The 25,625-nt window shown below is 39.5% G+C and overlaps 1 protein-coding gene across 5 annotated transcripts; it reads left to right on the forward strand.

The window, feature by feature from the left end:
* The first annotated feature begins 354 nt into the window (after positions 1–354).
* Positions 355–25,625, forward strand: dazap1 (DAZ associated protein 1). 5 transcript variants are annotated; one of them, XM_015970840.3, is made up of 13 exons: positions 355–515; positions 1,476–1,516; positions 2,685–2,851; positions 3,142–3,207; positions 4,360–4,467; positions 4,653–4,701; positions 8,868–8,950; positions 12,676–12,823; positions 13,039–13,071; positions 14,054–14,203; positions 14,686–14,850; positions 23,319–23,411; positions 25,312–25,625. In XM_015970840.3, the coding sequence occupies exons 1-13, from the start codon at positions 484–486 to the stop codon at positions 25,482–25,484; spliced, it is 1,308 nt and encodes a 435-aa protein (XP_015826326.3). In that variant the 5' UTR covers positions 355–483; the 3' UTR covers positions 25,485–25,625. The 5 variants fall into 5 exon arrangements, with proteins under 5 accessions (XP_015826326.3, XP_015826327.3, XP_015826325.3 ...); XM_015970839.3 differs by having other exon boundaries at positions 368–515; positions 4,363–4,467; XM_015970841.3 differs by lacking the exon at positions 23,319–23,411 and having other exon boundaries at positions 357–515.

The raw sequence follows: 25,625 nt of genomic DNA on the forward strand, positions 1-25,625 counted from the left end.
TTATGTAAGAAGTTTTTCAAATTGCATGAAGTTGGCACGTTCTGTCAAAGTAATACAAGGAAAACACACGCTTACACTTTCAATGAAATGAGACTGGTTATAAAAATTGTTATTAAAAAAATTGTACAGTAGATATTGCTTAACATGGATATATTTAGAAAAGTGCAATGAAACAAAACGATCTCAACAAAAAAGTGATGTCATTTAAATTCTGTCATACGGTGCACTAGAATTTGACTACAGTTTATTTCCTTTATTAAAACAGTGGGTTGGTTATGTTTGTTGTATAATTAGGTCCAACCCACTGTGGTGCGGCTGCTCGGCGATGTCCCTTTAAAGGCCGCTGACCCCCTGCAGCGCCGTCATTGCGCAGAACCGTTTGAAACAAAAAGCGGAGTGACCTTCCTCCGCGTGCAATCTGAGAGGGGCAGCACTGAAGCAAGAAGCCGGTCACAGCTCCCAGTCTCCCTTACAGCCTCAGAAATGAACAACAACTTAGTTGGGGATGAAGTCGGGTAGGATCTTTTTAACTAAGCTTTGCACCGTCCCTGAAGGATTATAACTCGCATTTCGATTCATAGTTTGTGTGTTTCGCTGTCAAGCTGTTATTCGACAGCTAACTGAAGAGCTAGCATCAGTAACTAAACGGGATTGCTAACCCGAGTAAAGATGGCTTAAAAGTAAAACTAGTCCTCAAAGTAGCATCGCTGTCGTGGAGTAGACCAAGTTTACTCCGAGTAACGTCTCTTTGGTTATCAGTGAAACGCATGGAAGTACAGCCACTTAATTCTGTGTTGTTTCCAGTTAGCTCGAAGCAGCCGAGCTAGTTCTGCTAAGCGGCGGAGCCAAAGTCTCTCGACTTCGCCGCTGCGCTGCGAGGACGTTTAGCGGGCACTGCTGGGGGAAGAAGCAGCGTCTGCGCCAAGCTGTTTAAACTGAAACTCTTTATTTATCCGTGGCGTGTTTGAGTTTTTTCACTACCAAAAGCTAATTTGCTGATCGAAACAGTCCCCGAACTTGGGAGGTTCGAGTTTACTGGTCCGCATGCAGGGAGCCGAGCAGCAGCCGTTGAGTCCAGCTCCGTTCCGCTCGGGTTTTCAGGGCTGGCGCTGCCGTGGCTGCTGTGGCGCCAGGAGTCTATAGCTAGCTGAACTCCGCGACTCAGTCCCGGGGTAATCTACGTGGCAGGACGTGAATATAAAGACCTTTATTGTTGATGAAGTTTCATACCGCTTTCAAGGAAGAATCCAGCAAAGCGTCAGCCAGCATGAGGATTTTAGTGTAGCTGCAGCAGAGTAGGCTTTTCTTCTGGCTCTGTGTGCTTTATAAAGTTGTCTGTTTAGTCAGCTGTGTTTAAATAGCTGCCTTTGAAGTCTTCTTAAACCACTGTTTATGTCCCTAAAGACCCACAGGAATCTACAGTGACTTTATTCTGATGCTTTAGAGTTTATCATCCCTTTTTCCTCCTCCTTTAGGAAACTCTTTGTTGGTGGACTAGACTGGAGTACAACACAAGGTAAGCCATACCCTCACTCTTCACATGGATGATTTTCTCTTTGTCAGACAAGGATCTGATTGGTAGAGGCAGAAACGGTTGCATCTCTTGAATAAACCCCACAGGTATTAAAATAGAATAAAAATATATATAGTGTACATGTTAATTACATAACTAGTTTTATTTGGGTATTTTGCTTATTCCTTGATAAAAGTGCAAACAACAGCAGATCTTACGAAATACAGGCATATTTAATTATTTGCAATGCTTTATAGCTTAGCAGATAAAATGAGTCGTATTGTCAGTGGTTGTGATCACAAATAAAGCTAGTATTGCCTACTAACAGGTACCAATCTTATTAATAATACTGCTGAAATTGGTAATGTGTGCCACTTCTAATAGAGAATAAAATATAACAGTAAAGCAAAAACATCCTGGTGATTTAAATTTATTGTTTTTTTTATTGTATCTGTCTTCTCATTTCCTTCAGATGATGCAGTTTGCTTAAAGCCTTTTACTGGTTCATGGATGGTTAGTCATTGTTCAATTTGGCTCCAGTGCTTGTCTATGTTAGCAGCACCCTTAACATTAAGTTCCCGACCATAGTTCTGCATAAATCTGTGGTTGTTTCTGCGCTGACGCCCCAGGGGCTTTTCAACTACAGGAAAACCAATTATGGTAACTCTCCAGAGCAACTCCTCATTTGTTCAAACTTGCTTGCCTTAGTTGAGTTGGTTCTCTGGGTGTGTGCAGGATTTACGTGGTCGGTAGTATGTTTGCTGCTGTGTTAGATGACGGCAGGTCTGGGCTTTGTTTGCTCTTGGGGAGTTTCTGTATGCAGCCGTTTTCAATAATTGAATGTTTTCACATAAATTGTACAAACTCCGGTAATCTGCAGGAACACGAGTTCAAGGTCACCGGGTGAATTTCTGTTTACTGTGTTATTTTGTGACATTGTTCTTTAGATTTATTGACATATCCCTTTTTTTCCCCGTGCTACAGTTTTAGAGCAGACTGAAGTGAAGTGCTTCATGTGTTTTACATACTCATTTATCATAATGAAAGCACAAACAGGCAAGCTGAGCATAGTCAAATCTTTGATTACAATTTAGCATTTGCATGGCTCGTGCGTTGTCAAGTGTTTGACTTAATGAAGCTTTGCTGTTTTTTCTTCTCTTTCTTTTCTCAGAAACACTGAGAAACTACTTCTCCCAGTATGGCGAGGTAGTAGATTGTGTTATCATGAAGGACAAAACTACAAATCAGTCACGAGGCTTCGGCTTTGTTAAGTTCAAAGACCCCAATTGTGTACGAACGGTGCTGGAAACAAAGCCACATAATCTTGATGGGAGAAATGTAAGTGTTTTAAACAAAAGAACAAGCTTTTCAAATCAGTTGAAGTCATCTGCCTGTGTTGTGGTATGAAAATGAAGACAAAAGAAGAAAAATCAGCTTCTTTTCCTAAAACAATTCCTTCAAACAATAGTTTTCTATCCGTACATGCCACGTCTGTAACGCTATCAGCGCCATATGCATGCACCATTAACAGGGACAAACCAATATGCAGTAATGGATTTGGTGAAGAACGTTTGAAGGTGCCTTCATTAGAGGATAATGTGAAACGTTTTCTATTCCTCTGCTGTTAGATTGACCCGAAGCCATGCACTCCCAGAGGAATGCAGCCTGAAAAGTCTCGAACCAAGGAGGGCTGGGTAAGAGGAATCTGATTTGTACACGGGAGGCTATGTTAGATGTACTTGCTGGAGGAAAGCTCCATCCCCATCTCTTTCAGTGGTTTGAATCATTTTTAATATATATTTTTGATTGGCAATGACAAGACCTTGAACTAAATGTTCCGTTTTTATTCTCCTCTTGGATGCGTCCCCCCTTAACTCATAGGATTTTAACATTCTTGACCAGTTAGGAATTATTTGGAGGCTTTAATAAATCCCAGAAGATCTTATGTCTTGATTATTTCTTATGACCTTTACTTGTGTTGAAGGGACTGCAGCAAAATCAGCAGCTCTTTGGTACAACTTCTGTTTATTTTGGAAATGCCACATAGTAAGGTCACATTTACTAAAAACATCTGATGATGCATCAGCCTGGATCACTCTGCTAAATGTTGACATTACTGCATGTTTGTTGCATTTTTTAAATTTAAATTAACCTACTTCTGCTGTTTCATTTAAAGTTTGTTGATTGTATAAGTGTCTCCTCAGGGTTTGGCTTAGAAAACAAGATTTTGAGGAGATTGAGATTTCACGATCCAAAAAATTGCTCTCAGCAGTAATCTTTCCTCCTATCTGGGTAATTTGGGGGTGAACTAACAACATTACAAACCCCTGCAGATCTATTGGAATAATGTTGTTCTTGTGGACAGCAGTACCTTTTAGTTATTGCTTGTTTTGTGTCAATAAAGCAGGTTTATAAGTCACATACTTGGCTGTAAGCACACTCTGTGTCAGAAGCATTTATAAATAAAGCTCCTTTGTTCTTGCTACTGGCACTCATCTATCTGGTAGCAAATGATTTAGTTGGAAAACAGCAGATGTAATTGTTAAAATCAGTTTTTTAAAGCAGCCTCTAGCCTTTATGGTTTGATTGTGGTGCACAGCAGTGGCGAAATGCTCGGTGGTTTAGAGTAAATGGAGGAAGTCGTGTTCTCTGATCTGTGGAGACTAGTGTTTGCATTGACATGACATGTTAAGAATTATACCCCAGGGCAGGAGGAGAACTAAATTTCTTCTGTACTGTCTGAATAGATGATGGCTAACTGGCCCTCTCGTAGCGCAATCCTTTAATAGACACTGAAATCCACACACTCCCTGTTTTATTTTTATTTATTTATTTATTTTTTTCAGAAGGGCAGCAAAGGTGATAGCAATAAATCAAAGAAGATATTTGTAGGTGGAATCCCCCATAACTGTGGCGAGCCTGAACTCAGGGACTATTTCAATAGATTCGGAGTGGTGAGTATTACTGGCACACACCTGTTCTGATTGTCTGTTTAAAGGATGTTACTTTAAAAAGTGATGCTAAGTTATGCATGAAGGTATACTGGAATGGGGTTGTCCAAACTGGGACAGAATGTTGAACTGGATAATAGAGGACAGTTTTCAAAACCGAACCACTGTTTTTCTTTGTCCCATTCAAGGTCACAGAGGTGGTAATGATCTATGATGCAGAGAAGCAGAGGCCCCGAGGTAAAAGCTGATCTGGTTTTTGGTTTCCTCTCTCCCCCCTCCTCTCCCTCCCCATCCTTTACTACCTTTAATCTTATGGCAAACTAATCTGGCCCAAAGAGGAAAAGCCCATTCCATTCATTTCAGTTCAATTTAGTGTGACGACTGCAACTGTGGCAGGAATTCCGTCATAAATGCACAAAATACAGCAAACGACTTTAAATCAGGTTTCAACCTCACATCGTGTCACTTTTGTTTCATCAACTACATCGATTACGTTGAAAGAAATTCAGTATTATTTTCATTCTGTCACGTGCTCTTTTTAAAAAAAAATTGTAATAGTTTCTTGGACTTTGTGGGATTTGTTTTGCCCTGTGGGAAATGACCTTCAGAAATGTGTTTGTTTCAAAAATTTGCTCGACTTGAATTAGAAAAAGAAATCAGTCTTAACTCATTCACTGCCAGCTGTTTCCTGATCAGTAAAGCTCTTCGCTGCCAGCGTTTTTACAAGAGTCGCAGAATGTTGCGCTCTAGGATGATGTCAACGCCAAATCTAACAAAACAAAGAGTAGACTCACCTCTTACATCAGGATGAAGCTGCACGTTTCGAGCTTTTTCCGTTCTTTCGTAATCGTTGTAGAATTGTGATCGGCAGAAGCTTTTCCGGTTTGCTCCTCGCTTTTCTTTTTTTACTGCAGCGACCCAAAACGATCTCCTAACACGTGGATTTTCTGCTTCCTGATCACCTGACATGTGACGTATGTGGATGAAGATCGGCTTTAGAGCTGAGATGTTTGTTCTCACGGTGCGGGGGCTCGTTCTGATGCCCACACAGTAAAAAAAAAAATTGCAAATGAGAACTTAGTCATCATTGGCAGTGAACGATTGGATTTAAAATGACGACTTTTGTCGTCACTGGCAATGAATGAATTAAGACAGAGTAGGAAAACTCACAGTTGTAAATGTCTATCGGGGGTCAATGAATGCTGGCCAGTTTACGACTGAAATGGTAGAAAAATCAAAGATGTTATTTACAAAAAGTACCTGTTCTTGTGATTTTACTGGATTTGTGTAACCGTGAGCTACACAAACATTAGCTCAAGTAGAAGTTTTATTGCACAAAGTATAGTTAAAACTAAATAGTTGAACACTCTGCAAACTTTATCCTTTTACATGTTTTCGATGTAGCATTCAGAAGGCTTTTGCATTAGCGCAGTTGCCATTAAAATCTTTTTTCACACATGCTTCTAGTGACAGAAGTAAATGTAAATGTATTGCTGCTCTAGCTAAAGCTGGAGCGTCTGTAGCTATGTAAAACTACAACACAATTATATTTAAAAGTGGGATTGTGTTTATTAGTTTTTCTTAAATATCCCACCTAAAATGTAGCAAGAGATTGATTTATGCATTTGGTAAGGGCGTTTAAAGTTTTCTGGGAGCTGAAAGAAACTATTACCTGATAAGGAGACGAATGGCAGGAAAATAGGTGCTCCAAAAACGCAGCATTTAATCACACTGTGCAGCTGGCATATTGAGAGCAGTCCCAGTATCTTAGGTGGGAGTTGTGCTTCAGAGAAGCTACCTGACACCCAAAATGCAGAAGGTGAATATAAGATTGCTATAAGAACAATGCAATGCTTTTAAGAGGCTCTTTGGGGCCTCAGTAGCTCCTTTAACCCAATTCCTGACTCTCGAGATGACAGACTTTTATATTTGTCCAGTTAAGTCATAAATATATTATGAGCCTTTGACATGTGTCGACACTTTTAGCATGAATGGTCTCTATGGGAATCGGGCCTGACCCATAAGAAGCTGCCCAGTGAGCCACAGCTGTTTCACCTGCATTTGTCCTACATTGATGGAATGGCCACAGCCCCCCTACACCTTAGATCACTGCTCCTTCTTCAAATCTCCATTCATCCTCTGTTGGGAAAAACCCAGATTAGTTTGTCATCAGAGATTTAGACAACCTTCTGCACTAGTAACATTCAATATGTAATCTTTACAAGTAACAGTTTCTATTACTAAATCCGTACGTTGTTCAATATTGGAATAAGTTTTATTTAACTTGACTTAGCAGTAACCAATGCTTGTATGTTAAATATCATAGTATGTTTTCTGGTATGTAGAAAGTTAAGTCCTTTTGTAAGTAAGCCCTTTTCTATTATTCTTTCTCCTTGTGACTGGTTTGTGATTAACAGTGTCTCCTAAGATTTGTCTTTTCTCCTTTAGGTTACTGTGCATTGACAGGCAGCACAGAGGTACAGGCCACATGCAAAAATATTCAGTTTTATATGCTTATAAATGGGGCATACATAAAGTGCAACAGGGCTTGTTTTACTGGGCTTAAGGATGGCCCAAAAATAAGTAGAGACAAAAATGAGTTACTTAAGGAGTTTTTTAGGTTGATTTTTGTTGGATTTTGATTTTGTTCACTTGTTTTTTCTACTTATTCGCAGTGGTCTCTGGTATAAGTCAAGGCTTTGTTCGTTAATCCCTGTAGGGAAAACTGCTTTGGTGCTCCTGTTTCAGGAACTAGAAATGAGCCAGAGCAAAGGTGAGCAGAAACGGCAGGTTTTAAATTATTTCCTCATATTCAGACATCTCGCCTCTGATTGGTTTACAGCAACCCAACTGTACTACTGACCGCATCAGCCCGAAGGAGTTCTCCCTTGTTGTGGAGCTGCTAATGCTAACGGTTAGCTTCTTCTAGCCAAGACACACCTTGCTGTCCTCTGGATGCTAAATGAACAGCAGCCTTCCTCTCGTTGCGAGCTAAGATGAATGCTAATGTAGAAAATAGAGGAAGAAGACTACTTTCACATTTAGCCTGCATGTGAGCCTCAGAGTAACTGATCATATTTCAAAATTAAAAACATTGGTTCCTCTGTGAACTTGGTCTTTCAATAAATATTACTTTTTGAAAAATGTCAGCCGAAAGTGGAAATTTTGCCAGATAATTGACGAGTCAGATAATTTAAACTCTCAAAACTTCAATTAAAATTAACTTTTGATAGGCTCATCTATTTTAAATTACACTGAAGCAATTATTTTATTTTGATTGATAACTGAAACTCATCAAAGGCCTAAATGTTAAACACATTTTACTGGTCTATGTTTGATTTTTTTTTTTTTTTGGTAACCATTTCCTCCAGTTGACATCTAAGTGGAGTGAAGTTATTTCAAACATCTAAATGGTGCCAGTGTCGTTTGAAATCCAGGCTGTGGACGGTTCATTGACAGATGTTATTAATGGCAGCAGAACATAAGGCGTGGGAACACTTGGCATGGTACTAGAGGTCTCTCAAACCATACTTGTCTCGTAGGGCGTTTAATTGGATTCAGGTTAGGTCCCCAAGTGGAGCTGCTCACTCAACCCAGTTCTGCCACAGCCCAAAGATAATCAGATTGAAAGTAGATCACTGCAGCTCGCAGCAGCTTGTTACAGAGGAAAAGTTTGTTCAAATGTTGGATGAAGTAGTTTACAGAGCAGTTAACGCAGCCCAGAAGTTATTTTTTAAACCGTTCCTTTTGATGCACTTTGTGTATTCCTCATGAAGTCTTGAGCAGAATCACCCTGGGTCACACCCATGGCCTATATCTTTGTGTTACCTGTGTTAGCAATATTTTAATTGTTGGCTATCCTGGCAAAGTCGCACATCAAACTCTAAATTTAGCAAACTTCGGAGAAAGCTATGGGCATTTGTGTTTCTCCATATTTTTGTGATGCATTGACAATGGCTGCTGAGAGTGTGCGCTCCACAGCAATATATCAGGGGACAGATCAAGGTGGGGTTTGGATGAAACGGCATCAAGTAACTAAATGTAATGTTTTCATTAATCGCCTAAATGTTCAGTCTCTTCTAAAGGAGGAAACTTGACTATTTTATGTGATATTTCTCAATTTAAAACAAATACTTCACATGGCTGTCTTCTTTCATGTTTTTATAGCAGTCTATAATTGTTAATTTTACCAGATATTTCTCTGCACAGTAAAGAGAAAAGTTTCCTTCAATCCCCCAGGCATTAGTCTTGGACTTGTGTTGCAAGTCTGCAACGTCATCCGAACCCCAGGAGCCTCTTGCTCAGTCTTGATGGATCCTCAATCTGCTGAAGCCCAATACTGTTCTTCATCTTGTGTTGTCACAACCCCCTGCTACCTTGATTCACTCTTGGTCGTTGGATAGGTTTTGGATTTATTACTTTCGAGGCCGAACAATCAGTGGACCAGGCTGTCAACATGCATTTTCACGACATCATGGGCAAAAAAGTGTGTAGTTGTAGTTTTATTTTACCCTTAAGATCAAAACAGAGGCTTGGGCGATAAAGGTAATATGACATGATAATGTCTTTGTCTTAAGATTTTTAATTGGCTGGTGCAGCAGCATCACAAGCACAAGTCCATCCTCTAACATCCTGTAATAATTGGTGCATTAGTGTTAATTAGATGCATCTGTTCCACGTGCAGATTTGGATGTCGCCCAAGGCTTTGTTAAAATGACCTCTCCTTTAGAGTGTTTGAGGTGTCTGAGCTATTTTACCAAAAAAGTAATTCAGCAGATTCAAATGTGGACAAAAGTACCCAAACAAGTCAGAAATAAAGGAATTTTACATTTCAATTCAACATAATTTTGCTCAGTGCAGGTCACCTAAAGGATTGGTCAAATAATCTGTTTATTTTTGGTTTTCTGATATTCTGTTGGCAGGTCACTTACATGTCAACATTTTTCTTTTTCCTTTTTGAAAAATCTCTACTCAGTGACCTCAGTTGAATCTCCATACTGTGTCTGTCAGCTCTCCAAAATAACAAACAAAAGCCTGAAACACAATTTGCAGAGACATTTGCATGTCACTCACTTCTCAGTGTTTGCTTAGCTCACCAGGCGCTCCAGATGGATGGGGTTTACTGCACCAAGTCACTTCAGATAAAGTCGGGTAGTCTTCTCATTCAGAATAAAAAGTACATTTATGGGGGGCTCTATTTGATCGCTCTTCTAGAACTTTATCACACCTTGTTGTGCACAAATATCTGGAGCAAACACAACCACCTGCTGCCTCAGCTCAGTCAAACTAATCTGTTTATATTGACTCACATCTGCTAAAGATTTCTGCTAACTCTCTGGAAATGAACATCTCTAAATCAGAAGCTAACGACCTCTTTCTTCCAAAAGATTCAGTATAGATTTAGCAGAGCTGGCGAGTGATTAAAGGGGAGAGCAAGTTGTGGATAAGTTGAAACAAGTCAGTATAACCACTCCATCAAGATGTCTTCACATGGTTTGTTTTACATACAAACATTTGCATGTAATTTGGTAAACCATGAATAGTTGAAAGTTCCTTCCATTGACATTTTTAATATTAGTTGTCTTTTTATGAATATGATTTATATTTTAGTGGTGTTAAGAGCTTACATTTGACCCTTTGCACCTACGTAACCTGAGGATGTGGGTCCACCATGTTGGACAGCAAAAGGAAACGGCGAGCAAAACGAGTATTGAGCAAAGAGAAAAGTGGAGCCTGAAATTATTGTGTCTTGTTGTCCTTGTTGTTTTGTGTGATGTTTAGAATGGTTTCAACAGATTCAAGCCCAGTGCAGCTATCCGAAGAAGTAGAATACCCAGGTGGGGCAACAGTGAATTATGGGAGTATTGAATGAAGAGGAAAAGTGGCGACTGAGGTGGTTTTTACTAGTTCAAGCTCCCTTCACTTGTGGGAGGTTTTAGCACACTTCGATGGGGGTCACCCAGAACGGTATTTACAAAGGTTATGTGTTCGCTAGCTTACGAGCATTAGCTTACATTTCCCCTGCTGCTGTTCACCGATGTAAACAAGTTGCCAACTTTGCCAGAATTCATCCCACTGGATTTATAAAATGATTAAAAACCGTTCACTTTACACTGGAGATTTTTTAAATAAAAAAAAGTCTGTATCAGTTTTTGTTACTGGCAGGGTCATCGGGTTCAGATGCTCATCATGCTAAATAATGTAATTTTCACACTCGTAATCCTACTTTGGAACAATGTTATTATAATCTCACAATTCACTATAATGGATGCATGTACTCCATGTTGAAATGTTGGCCTGACCAGCCAGCCCCATGCTTCCTTATGGGAAGCAATGGGGCAATGGTAATTCTCTGTGTAGAATTAAACAGGTGAAATGTAGGATTATCAATACTAAATATGTAACATAAACACACCATATTTATCATTTCAGGTCCATCACAGTCAGTCGCTGTCTTCCTCATGAAATAAATGAATGTTAATCTTACCTGGGTGAAACGTGTTCGCTGCAAATAAAGTACATTAAGGGCTGCTGTTCGTTGGATTGATCGCTGTGGTTCATTCCCATTTTCATTTTCAGTCAATTATTAAAAAACACGAGTTGAGTTTATGACATCATCTGTTAGTGCAGCCAACTGTTCAGCAAACGTCACCATTTTACTTTAAAATCAACTAAATAAAAGGCCACAAACTGGCTTGTTTTGACTAGCTTCAGTGGTTTCAATATGTGTAAACAGTCTTTCTGCGGTCTGTAATGGCTAAGGTGGTGGTTCCGTGGACTGCGTGACGTCACATGCAAAGGGTCAGTAGCAGGTTTAAGGCACTTGTCTGTAAACTATGAAGTTCAATTGTTAATGAACTGAAGAACAAAAACAAACCATCCTGCTGAGCTAGATTAATGTTTCTCACCTGTTCGTGCTTGTTGAATAGCAATAGATACTTAGCCACATTACAAATATTACCTGATAAATATTCAGCTCAGCCAGTGTGCTCTCCAGTGGTTCCTGCTCCCCTTGACTTTGCCCTCGTTTCCTGCAGGAATCAAGGCTTGACTTGATCCATTGTTCTTGACTTGACATTACTTTACGCTAGGACTAGAGGGAGGCTGGGAGATATAAGTTACAAAATTAGAAATTGGAGCACATCAAACTGTGAAACAAATCCCAGTTCTGCTGTTGGGGACCATGGCGAAGTCATGGTATCCATCACTTGTAGCTGCGGCGCCCACGGGAGAAGGTGTTCAGGTAGCAGCCGGCAGCAGCGAGGCCACTGCTGGAAACGTGCATGTAATTAGGTCGACAGAGAAGGAAGACGGGAGGCTGGGGAAGGTGGTAACACCTTTAAGCAAAGAAGAATTTGCGATTCGTTTTCCTCCTGCAAGGTGACCTCAATAACTCAACCCTTCAGTCTATTTCTGGTTGGCTCCCCTTTGTCCCAACCTGTTTCTTTGTTCTGGTTATCTGCTAGTACTCCGCACAGTAACCAATCGGGAAGTTTCGTTAATGGGGCAACAAATTTAGATTTGCTTCATGGGCAATTTTAGCGTGCTTATACAGGTGAGCGTTTTCAGTAAGTAAAAGCAAACGTGGCTAAAATTCAACGTCTATTGTGGAATTAATTTTAAAATGAGCGATTTTTCTCATTTATGACACAGTATGAAGATTCAGTTTAATATTGACAAAAAAACAAAACATTTTTGTTACCTGCATGTGTACTCAATATGCTGTTAGAACTCAGACACCAGTTTTCCTCTACATCCATTGCCTATCCAAAACTTATTCCAAATAAAATTTGATTATTTTTAAGCATTAGCTGGAGAAAGGTAAGTCTTGGCCTTACATGAGAATGTAATTAGGCTGTATAGGCCTGTTAATAATACATAAATACATTTAGATCTATGTTTTTCAGGTACATTTTAAACATACTTAATGAAGCCAACTTGGGCCAAAGGATTTAAATATCTTGGCAAAAATAATTAGCAATAATCAATCTTTTTTAACCATTTAGTACCTGGGACACATAGCTTACAGCTCTAAGCAGTGCAATAATTAGAATTTACATAACTCCCCCACATAATCAAATTTACATAAAGTTAAGTAATTTGAATTTGCATAAAATATTAAGGTTAAGCATCAGTTGTAGGACAGGGCTGTCTAGGTTATTGGCCCACTACTGGTATTGCCAAATGTGCCCTCCTTGTCCTTTTGTCCAGGTGGAAGCAAAGAAGGCTGAACCTCGTGACAGTAAAGCTCCTGGCCAGCTTGGCCCTGGTCAGTGGGCACCCAGGGGCATCTTGACTGCAGCTAATGGTTGGACAGCACAGCCGGCCCCAGGCTGGCAACAGCCTTATGGGGCACAGGGTGAGTGGGAATGAATCCCAGAGCAGAGCTGGAGACGCTCACCCTTCAAAGAAAACCCTTGAAAGTAACCTGTTAAACATGTTGAACATTCTGCTTTAATATTAACTTAACAGGGCTTTCTTTGACATGTCGGTGTGGATATTCAACCATGTCAGTAATATATCATATGGAGCAGTTTTGTCCCATCTAAACTTTATTTTTTTTTATTCCTGAAGGAGTGTGGGTATCAGCTACTGGTCAGCCCATAGGTAGGTATTAGGTCTTCACTCACCATACTGTGTCTTGAGCTTTCTGTCTCTTGTGACTGTTACTTCTACCATGGAATCAGCTTATCTTGAGATGCTTGTGTAACAGAAATGAGTTTGTAAGAAGCAAAGGCAATAGGCTGAAGACGGTTAACACAGCACGTTATCTCTTCATAATGGCTGAGGCTGCTGATAATTTGCTGCTTTAGACAGATGGCAAGTTTGAATGGATTTCAGCCTCCCTCTGCTGTTGGTCAGGCTTGACTTCATATCTCTACCCCCACGTCAACCTGCAGGACTCGCACAAATTCTGCTTCATGCTCGCCCAGATTATATACACATAGTTTTTCAGATGTTTTTCTGCACCTTCTTGTTTTTAAAAAAAATGTAATCCCTTCTTTTTATCTGTGAGTTTGCTGTTTAGTTAAACATGTTAAACTAAACGTGGGAAAACTTTGTTCTGATACCTCTTGTTTGTATTACATCAGGGTATCCGTGGGTCCTTAAAAAGTCTTAAATTAGCTTTTCCAAATTTAAGGCCTTAAAAATGACAAATAATCCTTAAATACAGTTTCCAAAGGTCTTAAATGACCAAAGACCCAATAAACAAGATTCTTTTATTTCTATAAAATTTTCGTGAATTTCTAGTTAGTGTTCAGCATTTTTTGTGAATGATGTTGGCGTAAGCGGAACCGCACACATTCAGTTGGTTGTGAAAGGGGGCTATTTTTAGATGAGCACATTTGCTAGTGGGAGCTTGCGCCATGGGGAATTGCAAGTTTAATAGTAACTGGATGGCTAATCAGGCAATAGCTGGAAATTATAGCCTAAATTTAATTAGAAAAAATAGCTTAAATGTGATCAAAGTGGCCTTAAAAAGGTCTTAGAAATTCTTTAATTTGGTTCCCTTAAAGCTGCAGATACCCTGTACATGTGTACTTTCTTTTTTTAAAGTCAGTAATGTGTTAATTTACCTTTGGTACAGGTGGGTATGGACCACCGCTGTCAGCTAGCCGAGGAACCCCTACGCAACCTCCATCGCCCTTTAACGCATTCCTGGTCACAACTCCGGTTGGCAGCTTTGCTGCACCTCAGGGCTACCCTCAGCAGGGCTACAGCACAGCACCTCAGTTTGGTCAGTCCTGCAAATTCACTCTCAGGTTCCACTTAAATTTTCTAATTTATTTTTACACCATTTAGACAACATGGCTGCCCTTCCAGTTGATCCCATGCAAGTCTCTTCTAAAATCTAACCTTAAATTGTTGTCTTGTTTCTTTAAGATACTCTGATTAAAAAACGTCCTGAAATACGGCATTTAAATGGTCAACTCTTCAGCAGGTTTCATTTTAAGTTGTGTGTAAACGTGTTAATTACATTTGTAAGACATTTCATCTGTTGCTGTGGTAAGGGAGGAACCTTCCCTTCTTATCAGAGAAAGACAGCTTGACTTGCAGATGCCGTAAAGTTAATCGTGTTACCAAAGTTGGTCTATAGTATTTTTGTTTTAACTGGTCTAAGGTTTTGTAAATCAAACCACATAATAAAAAAGAAAACCAATGAAGAAAAAAAATCATTAGGGTGCTGTGGTGGAAAATGATCTGATTACTCTCCAACAGGTTACAGTTTTGGCACACCCCATGCAGACCAGTATGCTCCACAAGTTCCTCCTCCACCCACCACTCCAGGAACTGCACCGCTGGGCTTTGCCCCTGCCACCACACCAACTCAGGATTTGAGCAAAGCGCCCACTGGGCAGCCTGACTTTCCATATAGCCAGTATGGTAAGGAAAGCATTGTGCATAAAGAAGTGTGCTGCCTGTTTTCTGTCCCATTTGGTTTTATATTCATCCCCTCGATCCTGTCCACCTCTCTGGATTATCTATTGGGGGCAACTACAACTCATTTGAGTTCATGACCACATCTCTGTTGCACACAGGAGCTTGCTCTTGGTGCCATTTACATCCAAACGTGCTTTTTGCATACATACAGTGGGACAAATGTATTTGGCAGCCACCGATTGTGCAACTTAAAAAGATGAGGAAGGTCTTTAATTTGTATCATAGGTACACAACTGAGAGACAGCATGTAGAAAATCCAGGAAATCACATTTTATGATTTAAAAAAAAATATTTGTTTAATGATGCAGAAAATCTGTATTTGGTCATTAGCAAACGTTTACCTCAGTACTTTGTAATGTAATGTTGGTTGGCAATATCAGAGGATCAAATGTTTCTTGTGGGTTTTTGGGAGCATTGTCATGTTGGAAGATCAAGCCATGTATCATCTTCAACACGCTCATGGATGGAAGGACGTTATGGCCCAAAAGCTCATTATACATAGCCCCATGCAACCTTTCCTTAATATGAATCAGTTGTTCTGTCCCCTTTACAGAAAAACTGCACCAAAGCATAATGTTTCCACCCCCATGCTTTACAGTGGGTGTGGTGTTCTTGGGGTGCAACTCAGCATTCTGCCCCCCTTCAAACTCGATGAGTGGTGTTTATAAAAAGAGTTATGTTTTGGTCTTATATAACTACATAGCGTTCTCCGAATCCTCCTTTGGATAATCCAGATGGTCTTTGGCAAACTTAAGACAGGCCTAGATCTGTGCTGGCTTGGGCGGGGGGGAGGGCGTTTCAAGTGCTGCAGGTCAGTGACCAGTTCTCCTCGTGTAGTTTTGGGATGTTTCCTCATTTGCACCCCAAAAAGTGAGATCTTACATCGAGCCCCAAGTTGAGAAGTATTATCAGTAGGGCAGAGTGATATGGGAAAATTTTGATCAATTTTATTTTTTTTAGTGTGGTGGAAATGTGGTACGGTATTTGGCAGTATTTGTTTTCCATACAAACACTCCATGTGTTGCCATGGAAACATGTAGACACTGAGCCTGTCTGAACTAAAAACTGGCAGCTATGGAGGTGTTTGCTAGGCCACATCTGTAGGCAAGATCAACATCATGTTGTCGTGATTTGGCACTATATAAATAAACTTGAATTGAATCAGTCATGAAAACATTTAGAATAATAACTATTTGTTAAAGTATATTGGTAATGGTCAGCGTGACGTTTTTATACTTCAAAAGTTTCAAAACATCGTACATAAAAAAACAACAGCGTGCTTTGAATCGGTCCTGGCAGCCACCCTTTCTTTCTGGTGCATTAGTTCGACCCAAGGTCTCGGCAGTGAAGGAAACTGACCAAAGCTAGTTGAGACTAGTTTTAGCCAAAAGTGCCAAATACACAGGAAGCATGTAGACAACCTATTATTTTCTGCTCCAATAAACAAATAATTAAAAAAAATCATACATTGTGATTTACTGGCATTTTTAAACATCCTGTCTCTCATAGTTGAAGTGATCTTATAGTGAAAATTACAGACTTCTTTAATCTTTTGAAGTGGAACAACTTGCATAATCTGTGGCTGACTAATACTTTTTGCTCCACTGTACGTCCCACTGGTTCCACATTGAAGATGCGGTTTAAGTTTCTCCTTACCCAGGAGTTCTCAGCAGTCATCTTAACAGGTTGTGGATTGATTTAAAACGATTGGTAGGTTTTAATTAGATCATCCTGCCTTGCAATGTATTTTTTATGTTTTTGTTTTGCATTTTATTTTTATTTTGAAAACGGTGTGCTCTTTTCCTGACTCAATGTGCTAGACGTTTGAATGGTTCCTTCATCCCTACTTTTTTTTTACTAATCCCCTCTACACTTCCTGCTCCTCGTCCTCACTTGGTGACTTTCCTGCCCCCCCCCCCCAGCTTTGTCACATCACTGAAAGAGCACTAGTATCACACTTATATTCCGATAAAATTTGGCATGTCGAGCTTTCGAAGCAATTCTAAAAGATTTTTTTAAAGAAGCTGTCTTTTTGGAAAAACAAAAATGTTTGGCTTCTCGGCTTTGTTGATTTATGTTTTGTTAGATGTTTTTTGGTAACTAATCTGGACTTCTAGTCTAACATAACACACCAAGTGTAGGGTCAGATAATTGATTGTTATGTTACGGAACTAAGCTAGTAACTTTTTGCCCAATTGTACTCTACGTGTCTTCAAATTCAAGTAATCATAGAAGTCATGAAGCTGCTTAACCAGTATAAATGGTACAAGGTGAAGCTGTGTTTTGAATTTTGAAACACATCCATGGAAAAGGAACAGTGTTCATCTTCATTCAACACTGAGTCAGTCAGTCACATAAACCCAGCCAGTTCTGATATTATCTTTTGAAAGCATCAGTTTTCTGGATGCTGTTGTTATTCTAACGTAGCTTTAGCTGCTTCAGACTGACTACAATTAAAACATGTGGTAAGCCAGAAGGTATGGGGAGAAAAAGTTTCAAAAGATCTGTGCGTGTGTGTCTAGATTTGTGCATGTGTATCTAAATTTGTGTGTATGTAACTAAAGATGTGTGTGTGTGTGTGTGTAACTCTTGATTTGTAACTTGTGTTTACATTTTCGTGTGTAACTTGAGCTTCTACACAAAGAAATCATTGAATACACACACACACCCAAATCACGTGGTAAACACGGACAAAACTACATTACACACAGATCAATTCACATGTACAACAATCCTTTTGAGACCATTTTCTCACCTGACTGATTTGTGCGTGCATGGTGCATTTGAATGCTGGGTGGAAGCTGGGAAATTTAAATTTCCTTTGGAATTAGTCTAAATTTGTGTTGATGGGACAAATATGTTTTTCTGTGGAAAAATAGAGTATCTCTTGATCCTGTAGTTATAAAAGATAAACCTACATTTAATGTTTAATCATCTAAATCTGTTTATTTAGACATATGTGTTTGTGAGCCATGAAAACATAGTCAAAGGTTTCAAAGAAATGACTAATAAATGGCAGAGTAATTATCTGACTGGAAAAAGCAGGCTTCAAACCGGTGCAACGTCCTGGGGTCTCATTTATCAAACATTGGTAGAATCCTTACTAAAACCGTACTTAAGCTCAGGAAAAAAATGTACTTACGTCAAGTAGGTTTGTGATCTATCAAACATGGAGTACGTACAGCTGCACGCAATCTCCGCTTCATAAATCGGAGACTAACGAGAATATTTCTCAGCTGCATTTTAGTCACATCCCGCCCTCACTTCGCCCACGTACTGCTATAAATAGTCAATGCAAATAGGGATGCACTGATACAATACTGGTATCGGTATCTGTGCCAATACAGATACTGATACCAGTATCGGTAAAAGTTAACAGATACCAGTAACTGATACCAATGCAGTTGCTTGAAAGTGACTTCACTGTAACTTGTCATTTCTGTTCACCTAATATTTTAGTTTTGTGATCACTTATATTACTTTTTATCAACATCACAGTCTTTTCCTATTGAAAACAGAAGAAAATAAAACCTGTATTCCAATTCATTGCTTTTTGTTTATGTGGCACAAGTATCTGTATCGGTAATGGGTATCGGCGAATACTCAGATCCAAGTATCGGTTTGGAAAAAAGTGGTATCGTTGCATCCCTAAATGCAAAGTGCCTTGTGGATCTCATGCATATACATAAGCCGGCTATTGCGCGCTCTGCCAATCACGATGGCGACCGTAGATCAAGGCAGATCAAGGAAGCGCTATTTCACAGAAGCAGAAATTGAGGTACTTGTGGGTGAGGTGGAGAAATGAAAGGAAGTACTTTTGCAAAACAAATAAGAGAAAATCCACGGAGTGGCACAGCGTTGCTGAAGCCGTCAATGTTGTGAATTCTTCAGAGAGATCTGTGGCGGATATAAAAAAATGGTCCAATCGGGATTCGATCCCTAGACTCCCAGGTGAAAGTCACACACGCTAACCAATCAGCCAAACAGAGATCTCCCCTGTTCAACTAGCCAGGGCTCGTGATCAATTGGGTTACAGTGATAGGACGCTTACACTGTCACAGACTCATGACATTCTGTTTCAATCTGTCCCCCTGCTGATATGCTGCTGCATTCCGTTTTCTGCGCTTCAGAGTGTGTGTGTGTGTGTGTGTGTGTGTGTGTGTGTGTGTGTGTGTGTGTGTGTGTGTGTGTGTGTGTGTGTGTGTGTGTGTGTGTGTGTGTGTGTGTGTGTGTGCGTGTGTGCGCGTGTGTGCGCGTGTGCGTGTGTGTGCGTGCGTGTGTGGGGGGTCATTTTCTGTGTGAAAACGAAGCAGTACAAGTGATAATGCTGCAGGATTTCATAATTTTATCCTTCTCAGCAGCAGAACTGCAGGTGCTCTCCATGTCCGAAATGTGCGTTAGCCAGGTCCTTAGTCAGCTTAAAGTTGCGCACATTTTTCTGCTAAGTTTTCTTTCATAAATCCCAAAGTTTACTTGGAAAGTTGCTTACGCAATTTTCCGACCCCATTTTGTGCGTAAGCAAGCTTGATAAATGAGGCCCCAGGTGATCTTTCCTCTGAAGTAAGTAAAAGTAAATTCAGCATGCTTTGCAGTCAGGTTATGAGACCGCTATTATTTTAGACCATTTAAGATGTTTTATAGGTCTGAAAGATTGACACACTGTCCCCAGACAAGGAAGTGACTCTTCGGCCAGTTTATGTGTGTGCACAATAATGAAAAATTAAAACTAATGATGGGTATTTCAACTACGCCAGTCACAGATTAATGGTGGTTCTTTCCTCCTGAAGGAAGGATTTGAAGTTCGCTGAACTTACAGCCATTTTCCCTCTGTTTTTCTCTGTTTCTGGTTTGATGACATCACTTTCGTGAAGCGCATTTGTACTCCTGGACTTATTTTCACATTAAACCTAAAGTAGCGTTTCCCCCCGTTCGAAAATAAGCGAGTTCCAAGCATCAAAATGTGTCTTTAAAATTCACGGACATCATATGTGAAATCCATGGCACATAACAAGAGGAACCAGAAAAGAACATTTTAGCACCATTGGCTTGCATTCATTTTTTCATTCTTCCGTGGTCCAAAAGTAGATGGGTGTGACTTAGGCGCCCTATGACTCCATACCATCTTCTCGTGCCTTAACCCTTTTGAAGCCTGCTTTTCCAGTCAGAGAATTACTCTGCCATGTATTAGTCATTTCTTATAACCCTTTCACTATGTTTTCGTGGCTCACAAACACATATGTCTAAATAAACAATTTTAGATGATTAAAAATTAAATGTTGGTCTATCTTTTATAACTACAGGATCCTGAGATATTATATTTTTCCACAGAAAAACATATTTGTCCCACTAACACAAGTTTAGACTAAATCCAAAGGAAATTCAAATGTCCCAGCTTCCACCCAGCATTCAAACGCATCATGTACGCACAAATCAGTCAGGTGTGAAAATACTAGTCTCAAAAGGATTTTTGTTCTTGTAAACTGATCTGTGTGTGATGTAGTTTTGTCCATGTTTGCCAGGTGATTTGTGTGTGTGCGTGTGTGTATTCAATGATTTCTATGTGTAGGAGCTGAAGTTACACACGAAAATGTAAACACAAATTACAAATCAAGAGTTAAGCACACACAAATATAGACACACACACACACAAATTTAGATACACACACAGTTCTTTTGAAACTTTTTTCTCCCCACAAGAAGGTGCCCATCTTGTTCAGTGTTTCCGGCTTGTGCTGATCGTCCATCCAGCTTTTTGCTTAATGCCTGCTTCTTGTCGAGCTTTAAATCTGGTTTTTAGTTGGTAGCAAAAACTAAACAGCCTCATAAAGATTTAGTCAAATGTGTTACTGATGCAAAGCCAAGAAAAGCCATGAGAAGAGCTGAAAATATTTGTATAGTTTTAGTTCAGGCCATGTTTAGCTCATAATTACTCTGATATTTTCAATTTATTTAGTTTTATTTAGCCTTAAGCCAGTGGTTTTGTATGCTGAATCCTCCAAGCAGAATTGGTCTCTCGTTCATTCCAGGCCACTGAGAGGGTTTAAATATAATGATGGCTTAACAATCACAAAAAATAATTTGACCCTTGAATCCCAGCATTCATGCAAAAAAGGTTGTTGACTTCAAACTGACCTGAGGAGAAAACACAGAGTTGTTGGAAGCAGTTGTGAAAGTTGCACTGAGACCAGCCTTTGCAGGTGATGGACAGATGGTGTGTTTGAGTGTTAATGGCTCTATTCACTAAATTAGAGGCACAGAGAAAAGGGAGCGTTACACCAAGTGAGAGACTTGTACTTGTTGGCACAAGGTCAGTATCTCAGCTGTCCTTTGTGTTTTAATGTTATCAATATGGTGCATTATTTCTTCAGTCATGAGTCCTACTCCATTTCTATTGTACAGAGGCAGAACTTCTCTGTATGTGCTCCATATGAACTTATTCTCTTTAGAGTTCTGCCATTTGGCTTCTCAACATTTTATCAATAACCATTGATAAAATTGATTTTCAACAATTTAAAATCAATTCAGAGCCATTTATATCTGCATCTCAGTGCATAAAAAAGCCTTGTTAAACAGAAAACACCACCTGTAGTTTGTTAAATTTAAAACTTTTAATTTCTGAATGCACATTTTTCAATGTAAGGCAAGATAGCTTTATTTGCATAGCACATGTCATACACAGTAGCAATTTAGTGAGCTTTCCAGGAGGATCAAAAGTTAAAATGGCAGATTTTAAAATCAAATTTGAAATACACAAATAAAACTAGATGTAAGATGAGTATATGTAAGTTTTTAATTTTTGATTTAAAAGTTACCAGAGTTGGGACACATCTGAGGTCGTGAGGAAGCTGATTCCATCTGTGTGCAGCATAGTAGCTAAAAGCAGCTTCACCCAGTTTGATTCTGACCCGCCCTGCTGGGCGTATCTACATGAAGGAGATCCAACATGTATTCTGGCCCCATGCCATTGTGTGATTTTATAAACTAGTTGAAGCCCTTTGAAATTGGTTCTGTATTTAACTGGTAACCAGTGTAGAGATTTAAGAACAGGAGTGATGTGCTCGGATCTCTTGGTTTTTATTAAGATTTTAGCAGCAGCATTCTGAGTTAGTAGGGCTGGGCAATATGGCCTCAAATCAATACCACAATACATTGAGCAGTTCACCTCCATAATGATAAATTGACCATAACTACATGTACAACGGCAGTTGGAGAGAACGGTAGCAGTGGTAGATTTAGTGGAGGAGAAGCTTGTCATCACAAAAATCCTTCAACAGCTGATAGGCAGCATTTTGGATTTGGTCACTGCTGCTGACCGCCGCCCCCGTCCACTACTTCAAAAATTGAATCATCCTCCATTTCCTCACTTTCTTTCCCTTCTTGTTTACAGACCAGTTGGTAGTACAGCAGCTCAAATGAACTTTGGCAACCTACATGCATATTTTCACGTTTTTCAAACCTCTAATATGTTGACGTGGGCAAAATGACATCTGTAATGGACGTTAAACTTTGGTATCGATACATTTTTGGTATATTGCCCATTTCTATGCACCTGTGTTGTGCTTTTTCTGTCAGCGTACTCCAAACCGCTTTACACCATAGTCATTCGCACATTCACACACTGCTGGTGATGAGCTGCAATGTAGCCACAGCTGTCCTGAAGCGCACTGATGGAAGTGAGGCTGTCGTACATAGGTGCCACTGGTTGCTGTGCCCGCCACCAGCAGGCAAGGAGAGTGAAATGTCTTGCCCGATGACATGAGCTATACAGACAAAACCTGGATTTGAACCGGCCACCCTCCGGTTACAGGGTGAACCAATATGAGACACAGTGTCTCAAGCAAGACAAAAAATAATTAGAAAACTGAACAAAATATTAACTGTCATAGTAAATCTGGCAAAGTATTCTACCACAGAAAGTAAAGTAACATGTCTGGTAGTGTGATGAGAAACCAGTCGTAAAACAATATATATATATATATATATATATATATATATATATATATATATATATATATATATATATATATATATATATATATATATATATATATATATATATCAAAATGACCCCATACAAAACCACTGGTGCCTATTTCTGTCTTTAGTTGTTTTCTGTTGTTAGTCTTTTTTTTTTAAACAGTCAAACATTATTTTCCCATTCTTGCTCATTTAGCATGTAATGGAGAATTCTGAGACCAGGCTGGCATGATTGAAAAACAACGTCAGGCGTTCTGACAAATAACTCATCTTCACAATCATATTTATTTCCCAATGACTCTGAAAATTTATGCCTTACTGAGTGACATAAATAAGTATAAATGTAGAATTATGTCAATAAGTTAGAGGATTAATCAGTAGCCAGCCAGCACAATCTGGGTTCAGTCAACCTGGTCTCCTCATTTCCCTGATAGGCTTGGGTAACTACCCTCAGGACCCCTCTGCCTACGGACCAACGCGTCCTTCTCACAGTTATGGTCAGGATGAGCAGGGAGGATATAGTGCAGGTAGGTGCCAGAATTGTTTTCTCCAACCACAAAAAAGGCATTTGTTAATTCAGTTTTAATAGAGCTGCAACCTGATGCTTCGCCTTTTTTCCCCTTTTGCTCTGTGTCTAGTACTTTGCATGTACATTTTGCATGTACATACAAATTACTTTGTGTTTTCTTGTGTAGTGGAGCCCAGCTATCCTTAACATCACAAATATGTCGATTTGAAAGACATTTCCATAGAAAGGAGGACTCCTCCTCCTGTGGCTGTGGCTTTACTCTACCAAGAATCATGTCCTCTTTTTTTTTTTTTGTTTGTACATTTGTTGATTGAACTGCTTTGCTGACTTATAAAAGGATGATCTAATTGTCAGAAATTTTGTTCATGGCTCTGTTGTGTCTACATCAGCGGTCTTTTCACCCACTGTTGTCCTCATGTGTTGTCTCCAGTTATAGCCAAAGGGGTGGAAAAGGAAAGAAAATTTGAAGGAGATCACGATCCTGATTCTTCTCTGGTGGTCTTGTTGGGCCCGTCTCTTGTTCTTGGGGATATTTTATACAAATGTGTGAATTTACCTGGTTTAGTTCTGTTTTCTTTTTTGGATTTTGCACTCCATTTTGTATGCAACTCTTTCTAAATCAGCCTCCTTTATCTCTCGTTTTTTATTTTATTGTTGAAAACATTAATACCTTCACTTTAGCTTTCACTGGATTTTACCAGGGCCAGAACATACTGGGTTATCGTAAACTGTGCGACGATTTGGTCAACAATTTGGAAGCAAAGTCATCAGTTGTTTTTATGTAAAATATCCTTTGGTTTGGACAGCGGCCTGCATTTTTGTTCAGGCAGTTTTGTTTCCGTCCCTGGTAGGTCCTGCGTATCCCTCGTGTTTACAGGGAGATGCTGCCATCCAGTGTCTAAATAAAAATAATTGGATCATTTTGAAAAACTTTTGAAACGGCTGATTACAAACCTGTCTATAAATCCCTTTTCGATTAAAGTTGGTCTTGTTATTTAATCATTTCTAATAATGTGAAATATTTAGGAGAGAAATCTATTTCTTGGTCAATCTTGAACAAAAATTGTAATGTAAAACTTGTTTTTTACTGAATTAAGCAACCCTTTTTGAATTAGGATTTAATAATTATGCATGTATCGCCTTGCCAAGTCTTAAAATTAGATAAATGATAAACCACACCATGATTTTGGCATTCATCAAAATGGTGGTGTTTGGCTGTACTGCAGTGTCACATTTGGTGAAAACCAAACACATGTTGGCAGAAACATCTCTGACAACTATTAAGCACGGTGGTGGAAGGGTGGTGATGTGGTGTTGTTTCACGGTCACCAAGTCAGCTGTGGGGACATTTGTAGAGCAGCTGAAGCTTGGCTGAAAGTTGATCACTCAGCTGGACAATGATCTGAGACAAGGCAAGAAATTACAACAAAATGCCCCCCCCCCCCCCCCCCCCAATATTTATAATCAAGATGTTGTCAAAATCCACATCTATTCCCATTCTAATGCTGTAATGAGGCTATAAAGAGTCTTGAAATGGGAAAAGGTTAAAAATTGAACCTAAGTTGTAAAGTAAGGCTGTCAAATATCCAAGAAACTTAAGTGGTTATGTATATCTTAGTTTTTGTGGCAACTCATTTATTTTGAAAGAATGTATTTCACTGAATTTTAAGACCTGGTAAGAAACAAGATGCATTTAAACAAATCTGATTCATAATACCTTATAAAAGTTAGGGCCTTTATAAAACATGTGGGTAATGCAGGGTGTCCGGTGTATTTGTGTAGTGTGCAGTAATGATTTTCTTTCCTCTAAAACTCCTATTTAACACTTTTAGATTCACAGACTTCACTAAGACAATAACATCTCTGCATTCTTCCTTTTTTACTATCATCTGTTAAAGGTTATGGTCAGGACCTGACAGCCTTTGGTCATAGCTTCACAGATCCCAGCCAGCCAGCTGTCTCGTATGGGGCCCCAACAGCACAGCCTGCCGCCGCTCCCCAACCCGCCGCAAGTGCGTTTGGCCGAGGGCAGAACCACAATGTACAGGGCTTCCACCCCTATCGACGCTGACCACAACCACAGGGTGGTGCCCGTTGTGTAAAGTTAAGAAACAAACAAACAAACAAAAAAAGTCAGGGAAAAGAGTGTTCATGCTTAAAGGCAAAACTGGAATTCTGAATTGTTTGTTAGGAATGTTGAATGAACACAAGT

Source organism: Nothobranchius furzeri, chromosome 8 (genome assembly GCF_043380555.1).
Source record: "Nothobranchius furzeri strain GRZ-AD chromosome 8, NfurGRZ-RIMD1, whole genome shotgun sequence".
Taxonomy (NCBI): domain Eukaryota; kingdom Metazoa; phylum Chordata; class Actinopteri; order Cyprinodontiformes; family Nothobranchiidae; genus Nothobranchius; species Nothobranchius furzeri.